The sequence below is a fragment of the Mobula hypostoma genome, chromosome 2 (genome assembly GCF_963921235.1).
Source record: "Mobula hypostoma chromosome 2, sMobHyp1.1, whole genome shotgun sequence".
In the NCBI taxonomy this organism is placed as follows: Eukaryota; Metazoa; Chordata; class Chondrichthyes; order Myliobatiformes; family Myliobatidae; genus Mobula; species Mobula hypostoma.
This window is the reverse complement of record NC_086098.1, coordinates 193,215,140-193,229,962: the sequence shown is the minus strand read 5'-3', so window position 1 is coordinate 193,229,962 and position 14,823 is coordinate 193,215,140. Positions and strand designations below refer to the sequence as shown.

Genomic DNA, 14,823 nt, shown 5'->3' with positions numbered 1-14,823 from the left:
AGGAGTTTATACACTCGCCCCGGGAGGACGGCAAATACACAGCATTCAAAGCCCTGCTCATAAGGACTTTCGGACTCTCACGGCGCGAACGAGCATGCCGCTTAATGCACCTGGATGGTTTGGGAGACAGGCCACCGTCAGCATTAATGAACAAAATGCTGGCCCTGGCTGAAGGACACAAACCCTGCCTCATGTTTGAGCAGGCATTCCTAGAGCAACTGCCCGAGGACATATGCCTGCTGCTGTCCAACGCAGATTTCAGCAACCCCCAGGAGGTGGCGGCCCGAGCAGATGTGCTGTGGAATGCCAGGAAAGAGAGAGGGGCGTGCCCAACGACAGACCAGACCAGGCCCGGCAGCAGAGCCCAACGAACAATGGTGCTTCTACCACCAGCGGTGGGGCACAGAGGCCCACCGCTGCAGACCACCCTGCAAATTCCTGGGAAACGCCAGGGCCAGCCGCCGCTGATGGCTACGGCGGCTGGCCATCAGGACAGCCTCCTATACGTCTGGGACAAGCAGTCGGGACGCCGCTTTTTGGTCGACACCGGAGCGGAGATCAGCGTTTTACCTCCAACAAGTTACGACACCCGCAACAGAGAACCGGGACCCACCCTGAGGGCCGCAAATGGCAGCACAATACAAACCTACGGCACCCGCACGGTGCGGCTACAGTTCAGCTCCAGCCGGTTCACGTGGGACTTCACACTGGCCGCCGTGGCCCAGCCACTCCTGGGGGGATTTTCTACGAGCCCACAGCCTGCTGGTCGACCTGCAAGGGAAGTGATTAGTCCACACCAAGACTTTTCAAACGTTCTCCCTGGGCGAAGCAAAGTTGCCAGCCCCACACCCGGACTCCATCACGCTGGCCGATGACAAATTCACCAGGATCCTGGCGGATTTCCCATCAGTTCTGGCACTGCAGTTCACGGTAGCCATGCCCAGACACGGAGTACAGCACCACATCCCAACCCAAGGACCACCCCTCCACGCCCGTGCTTGAAGGCTTACCCCGCACAAGCTCCGACTGGCGAAGGAGGAGTTCAAGAAGATGGAGGAATTGGGGATCATACGATGGTCTGACAGCCTATGGTCCTCCCCCTGCACATGGTGCCAACCCAAGGTAACAGGGGGCTGGAGACCATGCGGCGAGAACGCCAGACCGCTACTCTGTATCGCACATTCAAGACATTTGCAGCAAACCTACACGGCGCAAGGATCTTTTCCAAGGTAGACCTCGTCCGGGGATACCATCAAATCCCGGTACATCCGGACGACATCCCCAAAACAGCACTCATCACCCCGTTCGGACTTTCCGAACTCCTCCGAATGCCGTTTGGTCTAAAGAATGCCGCACAGACTTTCCAGCGGCCAATGGACATGGTGGGACGCGACCCAGACTTTGCATTCATCTATTTGGACGACATCCTCATAGCCAGCAGTAGTCGTCAGGAGCATCTGTCCCACCTCCACCAGGTCTACTCCCATCTGAGCGAATTCGGCCTTACAATCAACCCAGCCAAATGCCAGTTCGGACTCGACACCATCGACTTCCTGGGCCACAGGATTACTAAAGACGGGGCAACCCCGCTGCCCGCCAAGGTAGATGTGGTCCGCCACTTCCCCCGACCCAACACAATCAAAGGCCTGCAGGAATTCGTGGGTATGGTGAATTTCTACCACCGTTTCCTCCCCTCAGCAGCCCGAACCATGCGTCCCTGTTCACTCTAATGTCGGGTAAGGGCAAGGACATTACCTGGGACGAAGAGGCCGCAACCCCTTTCGTTAAAACCAAAGAAGCCTTGGCAAACGCCGCGATGCTAGTGCACCCCAGAACGGATGTTCCTACTGCCCTCACGGTGGACGCATCCAACACAGCAGTTGGTGGAGTGCTGGAACAACTCATCGAAGGTCGCTGGCAACCCCTGGCGTTCTTCAGTCAAACACCTACGACCACCGGAACTCAAATACAGTGCTTTCGACCGGGAGCTATTGGCACTATACCTGGCAATCCGGCATTTCAGGTACTTCTTAGAAGGTAGGCCTTTCACCGCGTTCACAGACCACAGACCACTTACCTTTGCGTTCACGAAGGTGTCCAACCCCTGGCCGTCCCATCAGCAGCGACATCTGTCCTACATCTCCGAGTACACGATGGACATCTGGCATGTCTCTGGAAAGAACAACGTCGTGGCAGACGCACTTTCCAGACCTACCATACATGCCCTGTCCCAGGGGGTGGACTATGCAGCGCTGGCAGAGGCACAGCAGGCAGACGATGAGATCCCTAGTTACAAAACTGCAGTCTCCAGTTTGCAGCTCCAAGACCTCCCCGTAGGCCCAGGTGAGAGGACCCTACTATGTGACGTAGCTACCGGCCAACCCCGCCCCGTCGTCCCAGCAGCCTGGCGCCGGTGGGTTTTCGAATCCATTCACAACTTAGTTCACCCCTCCATCAGGACAACTGTCCGGCTGGTCTCCAACAGGTTCATGTGGCATGGACTTCGTAAACAGGTCAGTGAATGGGCCAAAACATGTATGCAGTGCCAAACGGCCAAGGTGCAGCGGCACACCAAGGCTCCACCGCAGCGGTTCAAACCCACCCCCCGGAGGTTCGACCATATTCATATGGATATCGTGGGGCACCTGCCAGTGTCATGAGGAGCTCGGTACCTCCTAACTATGATAGATCGGTTCACCAGATGGCCAGAGGCGGTCCCGCTCACCGATACCACCTCCAAATCCTGCGCCCAAGCACTGATCGCAACCTGGGTAGCCCGCTTTGGGGTATCGGCCCACATTACCTCCGACAGGGGCGGCCAGTTCACCTCCAGCCTGTGGTCAGCTATGGCCAGCCTTTTAGGATCGCAGCTACACCACACAACTGCCTACCACCCACAGTCGAATGGACTAGTGGAGCGTTTCCACCATCACCTGCAGTCAGCTCTCATGGCCCACCTGGCGCGGCCTAACTGGGTGGACGAACTTCCCTGGGTCCTGCTCGGAATCCGCACGGAGCCCAAGGAGGATCTGCACACCTCGTCGGCCGAGTTGGTGTACGGCGCACCCCTGGTAGTCCCAGGAGAGTTCATACCTGCCCCAAGGGGGCAAGAGGAGGAACCCGCAGCAGTCCTGGACAGACTACGTGAGAGGTTCGGTAACTTGGCCACCATACCCACTTCACAGCATGGACAGAGCCCGACCTGCGTACCCAAAGACCTGCAGAACTGTAAGTTTCTTTTTGTACGACGGGGCGGACACCAGGCACTGCTACAGCGACCCTACGAGGGGCCGTTTAAGGTGATCAGGAACAACGGGTCCACGTTCGTGCTGGACATTGGGGGGAGAGAAGAGGTTTTCACAGTGGACCGACTCAAACTGGCCCACGTGGACTTGGCGCAGCCAGTCCGGGCTCAGGCACCGCGGCGCAGGGGCAGACCTCCCAAACAGAGGCCGATCCAGACTGTGGACATTGGGGGAGGTATCACCGGTTCTGGGGGGGGGGGGGTTATGTGGCAACCCACTTTCTAGCACCCACAGACCGGCTCAGGAAACAGCGCGCGCAGGCAGAGGGCCGGCCCCAAAAAGGATGCCAGGCCATCTTCACCAGCAGGGGGAAAATCCCACGTGCGGAAAGGGTCGGAAAATATGCATTCCCCACAGCAGTCCTGCCCAGGGAGAGCGGGAACGGAAAGGCTTTAAAGCAGGCCGCGAAGTTTGAATAAATCTCTTTCATCGCAAATCTAACTCACCGACTACGTGTGGTTATTTTAGCGCTGTGTGTAGTACACCGCTACATGCTATCAGCCAAAACAGAAGGAACACAATTATCTCTGTGGATCTTAGGGCTAGATTTCAGAAAAAAACTGAAACAGGACACTCCTCAATCAGGAGCCAGTGCAGGTTAGAGTAATCAAAATCAGGTTTAATATCAGTGACATAAGTTGTGAAATTTGTTGTTTTGGGGATGGTGGGTGAACCGGACTTGTTTCTAATTCGAAGATGGTTGGTATTAAAATTTGGAATGTGGTTGAATTTTTTTTAATGTAGATTATGGAATATTAACCAAAACAGAAAGAAAGAATGATGGAAAGAAGCTATTTATAAACAGAATGAAATAGAAACTTAGAGTAAATGTGGAAATGGGTTGGGATGGACAAACAGCGGGGCCATGAGTCCAGCCAGAAGAAATATATTACAGTACATATTAACATAACAATTAGCAGTAGCTGTCAACACAACCCCTTAAGTCTCTTACACCATTAAATAAGACTATGGCTGACCTGATGGTAACATCTCCCAGTGGAAAGCTTTTAACCCCTTGCCTATCATGTATTGATCTACACATGCCTTAAACACTGCTTTCACCACTCATTGAATGAGAATATTCCAAAACCTCTCACACTTTTGAAAGGAAAGGTGGTGCCTATTTCCTAAATGGGTGCTACTTATTTTTTAAAAAGCACCTGGTTCTGCATTCTCCCACAAGAGAAAACACTTTCTCAACACCATCCAGCAAAACACCTCAGCATCTCGTGTTTCAATCAACAAACCTAACTTTCTTCTAAATGCCAGCAGTTCTTCATAAGACAAATATCTCACTCCAATTGTTATTCTATTCTCTGAACTGCTTCCAAAGCATTTACATTCTTCCTTAAATGAGTAAGCCAACTGTGCCCAATATTCCAGATGAGGTATCACACTACATAGCCAAAGCAAAACCTCACTAACTTTATATTCAAGTTTCCTAACAATGAACAGTAATATTATTTTAGCCTTTTTTATTTTCTTACTGTATCTTTGTACTTGTTATATTTATATTCATTGTATTTTTTAGTATGTCTTTATCTACTGTGTTTTTCACTTGCTGCATTGGATCTGGAGTAACAATTCTCCTTTACACTTGTGCACTGGAAATGACATTAACCAATTTTGAATTTTGATTAATTGTCTAGTGTCCAGAGCCCCAGGTCTGATCTGGAGGCATGAACTCAAATATCACATGGCAGCTTGGAAGTTAAGTTCATGTAAATACGTAAATCCACAATAAAAAGACAATATCATAACAGTAACCATAAGTACTAGCTTGTTGCAAAATCCATTTATTAGCCTTATCAGGCTAAAATGTGACCCTAGAGCCACTGATATAGTTGTTCCTGAACAGCATCTACAGTTCTGGAGCAATTGGTCATGGACGATAAATACTGGGTCTTGTTAGTGCCATCCACATTGTACAATTCAGTGCACAAAAAATACACAGAACCTTAGATTAAGGAAGAAGTTCAGACAAAAAAGTTATTTCTGCTTGTTTTTTGCCACCTTTATAACATACTTCTCATTGAGATTAGACAGTTGTATAAACTTAGTTGCCAAACTGTAGAGGAAGTTTAAAACCATGACTTGTTGCCAAGCAATGACAATCCTTCAGAAAAGAAAGTGGTTCAACTTGAAACTCATGTTGAAGTTGGCAGTTGGGTAATTAATGCTGCTCCAACTTTTAACTAATAGTTAATTTTGAAGTAACTTAGGGAATATCATAAACAACTCGTTACCAGGGTGAATAAATTTCTGGCGTTTTAATTGTAAATTAATTATTGTAAAAATAGCTATACCCTGATGATCTTGGAATGTTTATTTAATTGAATTATATGTATTTCTAATGACTTGTTATTTTAAGATTGCAGAAGGAATGGCCTATATTGAATCCAAGAACTATATACACAGAGATTTGAGGGCTGCCAATATCTTAGTGTCTCACATGTTGGTTTGCAAGATCGCTGACTTTGGCCTAGCCAGAATAATTGAAGATAATGAATATACAGCCAGAGAAGGTATGTTAATCCATGGAAGCTGTCTGCATCCCCAGCTATGTACAAGACGAGTTTGCAAGCCAGCAACTGCACCATTATCACAAAGTGTCTCCGAAACTACTAATTAATATTCTGCCTTTCGAAAAATCACTTTTAGCATCATATTGCATTCAATATATCCTCTATTGCTTTTCATGGATCTCTGAACTTTCTGAGTTTCCACATCTCATTGCAATCTGTACAAGCCATTTCATTTAGCTTGATTCTATTTCTAACCTAAATTAATGATTGCAGATGAGTTATTCTTCGAGTAAAGGCATGTACAAGATTTGTATTGTACTAAAGCTTCTTCTGTTCATCTGCAGAGTAATCATATTTTCCTTGCAACATTCACCTTACTTAAATCTAAAACCTTATTTGTGTCGTTCTTCATTCCTTCAAATCAAATCAATCACTAACGTCGTCTCTGTTGGAAGATGCCCCATTACTATCTTATTCTAAGAACAGTGAATCAGATTTATTATCCTTGACATATGATGTAAAATTTGTTCCTTTGTGACAGCAGTACAGAGAAAAGACATTAAAATCACTATAAATTACAATCATAGATAAATAGTAGGGGAGGGGAAGGAAAATCAAGGTAGTGTCATGGATTTATGGGCCGTTCAGAAATCTGAAGGTGGAAGGGTTTTGAACATGGGTTTTCAGGCTCCCGTACCTCCTCTCTGCTAATAGTAACAAGAAGAGGGCATATCGTAGATTGTGAAGTTCCATAATGATGAATGCCACCTCCTCTTGAAGATATCCTCACTGGTGAGCAGGACTGTGCCCATGATAGAGTTGGCTGATAACTCTCTGTAGCTTCCTGCAGTCCATTAATTTCCATACCAGGCTGTGATGCAAATAGTCAGAATGCTCTCCACCTTACATCTGTAGAAGTTTGTATGAGTCTTTGGTGACATAGAAAATCTCCCCAAACCCCTAATGAAGCAGAGCCACTGTCATGACTTCTTTGTAATTTCATCAGTGCGTTGGGCCCATGATAGCACAGGGGCAGCATGATAAATAGTGGTTAGGAAAATGCTATTACAGTGCCAGTAACCAGGGCACTTGTCTGTAAGGATTGTGTTCATTCTCCCCATGACCACGTGGGTTTCTTGTGGTTTCCACAGACGTTCCAACGATATGCAGGTTAGTGGGTATAATCGGGTAGCACGGCCCCCTTTAGGCAGAAGGGCCTGTTACCATGAGGTATCTCTAAATTTAAAAAAAATGTTTTTAGAGCATTTCTTCTCCCTATACCTCAGTGCGGAACAGGGTTAACAATGTCTGCAGTGTTCACTGAAGTTTAGATCCTTCCATGCTAAATTGGTGATATTTACTGCATTTTGCATTTTGCCATTCACTGTTATATAAACCAGGTTGTTATTGCACTCTGTTCAGAAAGAGATAACTGGATTTCATTCTGTCTTACAGTGACCAATAAGATAGAGAGGCGTGTGGCTTTAGAAAGACTGTCCACTCCAGTACAGTGCAGGGTAACAACAATTGTTTGTGTATGGCATTACAGGTTTGCATGTGAAATCTGCCCTGTACTGAAGCAGAAAGAATTTTCACTTGATGTGTTACCTTAGCGAGTCGACTGCCGATTCCCCTCCATCTCAGCAAGATGCTACCCAAACTTGCTGAGTTCCTCCAGCATTTTGTGTGTGATGCTCAATATTTCCAGCATCTGCAGAATCTCTTGTGTTTCTGTAATGTTAATGTTCTAGGCATTGATTCTATAATCTCCATTTACTACTTGCTAGGTGCCAAGTTTCCCATCAAATGGACAGCACCAGAAGCCATTAACTTTGGATCGTTTACAATCAAGTCCGATGTGTGGTCCTTTGGAATCGTTCTCATGGAAACTATCACATATGGCCGAACTCCATATCCAGGTCTGCAGAGATTGTCATCCTTCCACGCTAAGCAGAAATGTAGTTTTGTTGCATGAGCCTTGCCTCACTTCATACCTAACGTGTAATCACTATATCTGTGGAGGTCACTGTGAAATAGATGCATTTAATATTCATACTGCAGTGGTTAAGTCCCCTGACTCAGGTACTTATTTAACATTGGACTGGAGCAGCATCATAGAGAAGTGGTTAGCCCCAATGCTTTACGGTGCAATGGCTGTAAGATCGGGGTTCAAGTCCCACTGGTGTCTTTATGGAGCTTGTACGCAATCACATGGGTTTCATTCGGGTGCTCTGCATTACTCACTAGACACTAGAATACTACAGCACAGTACAGGCCCTTCGGCCCTTGATGTTATGCCGACACATATATTCCTTTAAAAAAACGTACTAAACCCACTCTACCCCAGAACCCTCTATTTTTCTTTCATCCATGTGCCTGTCCAAGAGGCTCTTAAATACTCCTAATGTTTTAGCCTCCACCACCATCCCTGGCAAGTCATTCCAGGCCCCCTCTCCCCCTCTACCCCCTCTGTACCCTTGTCCACATTCCCCCTCCTATCTCCCCTCTCCCCCCTCTCTCCCCTCTCCCTCCCCCTCCCCCTCTCTCTCCCCTTCCCTACCCCCTCTCCTCATCACCCCTCCCCCTCTCTCCCCCTCTCTTCCTCTCTCCCCCCCCTCTTCCCCCTCTCCCTCTCTCTTCCCCTCTCCCCCTCTCTCTCCCCTTCCCCACCCCCTCTCCTCATCACCCCTCCCCCTCCCCCTCTCTCCCCTTTCTTCCCTTCTGTACCCTTGTCCACATTCCACCTCCTATTTCCCCCTCCCCCTCTCTCCCCTTCCCCCTCCCCTCTCTCTCCCTTCCCCTCTCTCTCCCTTCCCCCCTCTCTCCTCCCCTCTCTCCTCCCCTCTCTCCTCCCCTCTCTCCCCCCCTCCCCCTCTCTCTCCCCCCCCCTCTCTCTTCTTGTTTCTTTTCTTTCATCCTGGATGACTTGATCTTCTACACTTTAAATTAACTCTGTGGAAAAACTGCCTCTTGTTAACCCTCAAAGTCAAAGTCAAGTTTATTATCATATCCACAAGTACACATATGCATCGCATTAATGCTCCAATTGTAGGATGAATGCCATGTTGTGTATCGTCTTGTTAACTTACAACTAGTGACTAATAATTGCACTTAATTCACTCAATCTGACTACAGTATTAGTAGCAAACATGCAATTAATTATTTAGAGTCCTCAGAAATGTCTTTCAATCAATTCCTAAATTCATGCTCTAGTTAATAAGTGAGTTGGGGAAATATGCTAAAGTTCGAAAGATGCAGTGAAAGACTACATTAAAGTACAATTAAATAAATTTAAACACTTAGTTACATTTGCTTTATTTAAAGGAATGTCAAACCCAGATGTGATCCGCTCACTAGAACATGGCTATCGAATGCCACGTCCAGATGTATGCCCTGTAGAGCTGTATGAGATTATGATGAAATGCTGGAAGAACAAAGCAGAAGAACGTCCCACTTTTGAGTATTTGCAGAGCGTTCTTGAAGACTTCTTTACAGCAACAGAGAGCCAATACCAGCAGCAGCCATAATGAAGTGCCGATATGAACACAATTGGACAATGCAAAAAAAAAGTAACTCAAAACATCCGTTTTTAGTTTTGACTCATTAAGATCTGCACTTGCATTTTTGCACCACATCCAAAGAATGAATCATTTTTAACATTATTAACTGTAGTCAATGTGTTTTCAATGTTAAATATTTTCAATGACATTTTTTAATGTGTAGTAACAAATATTCTAAAAAATCTTTTAAAAATCGTCAGTTCTTGGAAGGCTGAACAAAAGGTTTATTTTTGCTGAAATACTGTTTAAAATAATATTGGTACTGTATATTCATTGTCATCACAATTTATTTTTTATTGTGCACTATTTTTATACTGAAGGCAGTACTCCCATGTCAGATTCTTGGCTATAGCCCCTTATGCAACTATATCAATTAGATGTTTCATAAATAGAAAAATAATTGAATTATTTCAGAACCACATAAGGATCTCGTAACATAGAGTGTTTCTTTAACATACATAGTTGTTGTAGTCATCTACACAGTGATTATAGGAAATAACTTAATCTATTTGTAAAAAGCTTGAATCATATATTCCCAAAATCTGTAGAGTATAGAGAGTTGCTTAAAAAATAACAGAAGAATTTGATGATCACAAATATTTTCAAAAAGACCATAAAGACATTAGGAGAAGAATTAGGCTATTCGTCACATCGAGTCTGCTTGGCCATACAATCACGGCTGATTTATTTTCCCTCTCAACCCCATTCTCCTGCCTTCTCCTCATAACCGTAAATATCCTTACAAATCAAGAACCTATCAATCTCCACTTTGAATATACCCAATGTTTTAAATATTCCCTAACTACCTATACTTATATCTATCAGCAGATCAACTAACCTGTGGAAGGACAAGAAGAGTTAACAATAAAGATCAAAGAATGTGCATCTGATCATCCGAATGTTTTCAGCATTCTCCTTTTTTTTTGTTTTAGATTTTCAGCATCTGCAGTATTTTTGATTTTGGTCCATATTACCATTCTGTTCATCAGCTTTGTGAGGCTTACAGAAAAGAATGATTAGCTTTAGACCAAACAATAATAAGACAGAGTAGAATTAGGCCATTTGGCCCATTGAGTCTGTTCCATTATTTTATCATGGCTAATTTATTTTCCCTCTCAACCCAATTCTCCTGCCTTCTCCCTGCAACCTGTAATACCCTTACTAATCAAGAGCCTATCAACCTCTACTTTAAATATACCCATTGACTTGGCTTCCACAGATTCACACCCTCTGGCTAAAAAGAAATTCCTCCTTATTTCTGTTCTAAAAGGTCATCCTTCCATTCTGAGGCTGTGCCGTCTGGTCTCAGACTCTTACATTATTGGCACCATCTTCTCCAAGCCCACTCTATCCAGGCCTTTCAGTATTCAGTAGGTTTCAATGAGATTTCCCCTCATTCTTGTAAACTCCAGTGAATACAGGCCCAGAGCCATCAAACACTCCTTGTATGTGAATTCTTACATTCTTGTAAACCTTCTCTGGACACTCTCCATTGGCAGCATATCATTTTATTTTTTATACATGGTCAAAACTGTTAATATACACCAAATGTGGTCTCCCCAATGCCTTATAAAGCCTCAACATTACATCCTTGCTTTTATATTCTAGTCCTGTTGAATGATCGTTAACATCACATTTGCCTTCCTTACAACTGACTTAACCTGCAAGTTAACCTTTCGGAAATCCTGCACCGGGACTTCCAAATCCTTTTGCCCCTCCAATTTCTGAATTCTCTCCTCATTTAGAAAATAGTCTAAGGCTTTATTCCTTCTACCAAAGTACGTGATCATATGCTTCCCTATACTGTATTCCATTTGTCAACTCTCTGCCCATTCTCCAATCCGTTTAGGTCCTTCTGACTTCTGCTTTCTCAACACTATCTATGGCTTTACCTGCCTTGCTCACAAAGCCATATATTCTGTCATCTGTCATTCTGTAATATATAACATAAATATTTGCAGACCCAAACTGACCATTGCAGAACACCACTCGTCACCAGGAGCCAATCAGAAAAGGCCCCCTTGATTTCCACTCTTTGCCTTCTGCCACTCAGCCAATCTTCTATCCATGTTCGTATCTATTCTGTAATACCATGGGATCTTACCTTGTTAAGCAGCCTCAAGTATGACACCTCATCAGAGGCTTTCTGAAAATCTAAGTTAACAATATCTACTTATTCTTCTTTGTCTATCCAGCTTGTTACTTCCTCAAGAATTCCAACAGATTTTTCAGGCAAGATTTTCCCTTAAGGAAAGCATGCTGAATTTGTATCATATTATCATGCGGCACCAAGTGCATCCTTAATAATAGACTCCAACTATCTTGCCAACCAATAAATTTAGGCTAAATGGCCTATAATTTCCTGTCTTTTGCCTCTCTCCTTTCTTAAATAGTGCAGTGACACTTGAAAATTTCCAGTCTTCCAGAGCTCTTCCAGAAGTGATTCTTGAAAGATCTTTAATAATGCCTCTACAATCTCTTCATCTAAATCTTTCAGAACCTTGGGGTGTAGTCCATCTGGTCCACGTGACCTATTTATCTTACTGACACAAAATACACATTCACTCATCCATCATTTCTTTGTTCCCCATTAGTACCTCTCCGGCATCATTTTCTAGCAGTTGATATCCAGTCTTGCCTCTCTTCTACTATTTATATATCTGAAAAAACTTTTCAGATTCTCTTGAACATTATTGGATAGCTTATCTTGATATTCATTTTTTTCTCCTTCCTTTTTTAGTTGTCCTGCTGGTATTTAAAAGCTTCACAATCCTCTAGCTTCCCACTAATTTTTGCTATATTGTATGCTATTTTTGCTGTCTTTGACTTGCCTCATCAGACATGATTGCCTTGTGCTCCCTTTAGAATGCTTCATTTTCCTTGGGATGAAATGTTCATGCGTCTTCTGAATTATTCCCTGAAACTCCAGCCATGGCTACTCTACCATCATTCCTGCTACTGTCCCTTTCCAATCAACCTTGGCCAGCTCATCTCTTATGCCTCTGTAGTTACCTTTGCTCAACTGTGATACTGACATATTCAATTTTAGCTTCTCCCTCTCAAACTACAGGGTGAATTTTACCATATTATGATCATAATATGGATTCCTAAGGATTCCTTTGCCTTAAGGTCCTTAATCAACTCTGGTACATTATACAACACCCAATCCAGAGTTGCCTTCTCCCAAATGGGCTAGACCACAGGCTGCTCGAAAAAGCCATCTCATAGGCATTCTACAAATTCCTTCACTTGCGGTCCAATACCAACCTGATTTTCCCAATCACCCTGCATATTGAAATCCCCTGATACCATTGTAACCTTACCCTTTTTACATGCCTTTTCTATCTCCCATTTTAATTTATACATCACATCCTGGCTACTATTTGGAGGCCTGTAATAACTCCCAGCAGGGTCTTTTTACCCTTGCAGTTTCTTAACTCTACCGACAAGAATTCTACATCTTCTGATCATATGTCACTTCTTTCCCGAGAATATTTCATTTTATACCAACAGAGCCATGCCACCCCCTCTAACTACCTGCCTGTCTTTTCAATGTGATATTTATCCTTGGATATTTTGCTTCCAGCTGTGATCTTCCTTCAACCACTAATCTGTGAAATCCACAGTCAGACTTAACAATTTCTAGCTGTGGTACAAGCTTATCATCTTTATTTTGTGTTCTGTGTGCATTTGTTTTTGACATTTTCATTCCAGTAATCACCTCCCTTCTTCTCAATTTTGTTTCTATGATACCTAAAGATAAAATCTTAGCCTTTTCTAAAATCTCTCTTATTCTTTATTCTAGAGTCTTTAGTAGCCTCTCCTGCACTGTCTTTCCCTTTTACTTTATCCATACTTCTCCGAGCTATTGAACCCATCCCCTACTAATTAGCTTAAAGCCCAATCTACAGCTCAAGTTACGTGATTCACCAGGACCCTGGTTTCAGAATGGTTCAAATGGAGCCTGTCCCATCAGAACAACTCCCTTCTTGAGGGAGCTATTCCAATGGGACTGGCTCCACCTGAATCCCCAATAAGGTTATGACAACTAATGGAATATCTGCCAATTCCTCTTGCGTGAAGTTAACAATGTTAAGAAGGTAAGCTCAGGTAAATTCAGAATACTGAGCACTGAACTGTTCAGCAACCAATTTCTGAAAAATTGATGCTCTTAGCCCAAAGCTAAGGGGGCTCCAGGTCCAAACTAAATGCAAAATGTGCAGTTTAAAGTGTGAATTACTGGAAAAACATTAATTTTTCAGCAACGGGAACTGTACCACGAACAAGTGAGCTGCAGGATTTTCTCACAAACAAGAGAAAATCTGAAGTTGCTGGAAATCTGAGCAACACACACAAAATGCTGGAGGAACACAGCAAGCCAGGCAGCATCTATGCAGAAAAGTACCCTCCTGCTGAAAGGTTTCGGCCTGAAATGTCGACTGTACTTTTTTCCCATAGATGCTGCCTGGCCTGCTGAGTTCCTTGAGCATTTTGTGTGTGTTGCAGGATAGTCCAGCAGGATTGCCTTTGAAGCAGAAGGACTGTTCCGGAAATTGGGCAGCTTGACACAGAAAGAGATTGCTACTGAAGCCAAACCAGTGAAGTAATTCCAATCTATAATGTTTTTTTTTAAAGAGCTTGAGTTTTATTGGCCTCTTTTATTGTTAGAATATATTTGTTTTTAAGTTTTTTTTAATCAGGTGTGTATGTTTTGGGAATAATTTATAGCAATGAATGTACTAGGTGTCATCTGAGTGCATCGTAGCTTTGTTTAATATGGATTAGAGTATGCACATGCTTTAAGGTTTATAAACTGCATTCATTTTTCACATGGCTTGAAAGCATGAAATTATAATTCCAAAAATACATAATGTATATTTCAATGAAGGCTTGAAGTGTGAAATAAAGTGCCTTAATCTCAATATTACTTGTTCTGAAATTTAACAAATCAAAAATGTGGAATAAATAGTAATTCTATGTACTGAAGTGTACAAATTTACATCTGATCTTTATAAACATTTTCATAGTCGTCTTCATTTTTAGAGTGGACATATCAGCAATATTTTCTTGTTCGAACTTTTAAGTTTACCCTTCCATCAGCAAATACAATGGCCATCAATCCCAACAAAAAACAAAAGGGAATCCAGGCTTGTATTTCCCCATTTTCCCGGGAAACTCATTGTAAGACTATAAGACTGTAACATATATGAGCACAATTAGGCCATTTGGCTCTTTGAGTCTGCTCCACTGTTTCAGCAAGGCTGATCCATTTCTCTCTCAGCCCCAATCTCTTGCATTCTCCCCAAAACCCTTCATGCTCTAACTAATATATCTTAAGAATATATCAACTTCTTAAATATACACAATGACTTGGCCTCCACAGTGCCTGTATCAATGAACTCCAAAGATTCACCACTCTCTGGCTTAAGAAAT

The 14,823-nt window shown here is 43.7% G+C and overlaps 1 protein-coding gene across 2 annotated transcripts in view; it reads left to right on the top strand.

Annotated features, from left to right (window-relative positions):
* LOC134342771 (tyrosine-protein kinase HCK-like) overlaps positions 1-14,344 on the top strand; it is a 148,795-nt gene extending 134,451 nt beyond the window's left edge. The window contains exons 11-14 of one of the 2 annotated variants that reach the window (XM_063041329.1): positions 5,677-5,830; positions 7,618-7,749; positions 9,155-9,399; positions 10,216-14,344. In XM_063041329.1, coding sequence (XP_062897399.1) covers positions 5,677-5,830; positions 7,618-7,749; positions 9,155-9,357 — 489 coding nt within the window. In that variant the 3' untranslated portion in view covers positions 9,358-9,399; positions 10,216-14,344. Of the gene's footprint in view, positions 1-5,676; positions 5,831-7,617; positions 7,750-9,154 lie in introns of both variants that reach the window. The other variant, XM_063041328.1, reaches the window with a different exon arrangement.
* Positions 14,345-14,823: the final 479 nt, after the last annotated feature.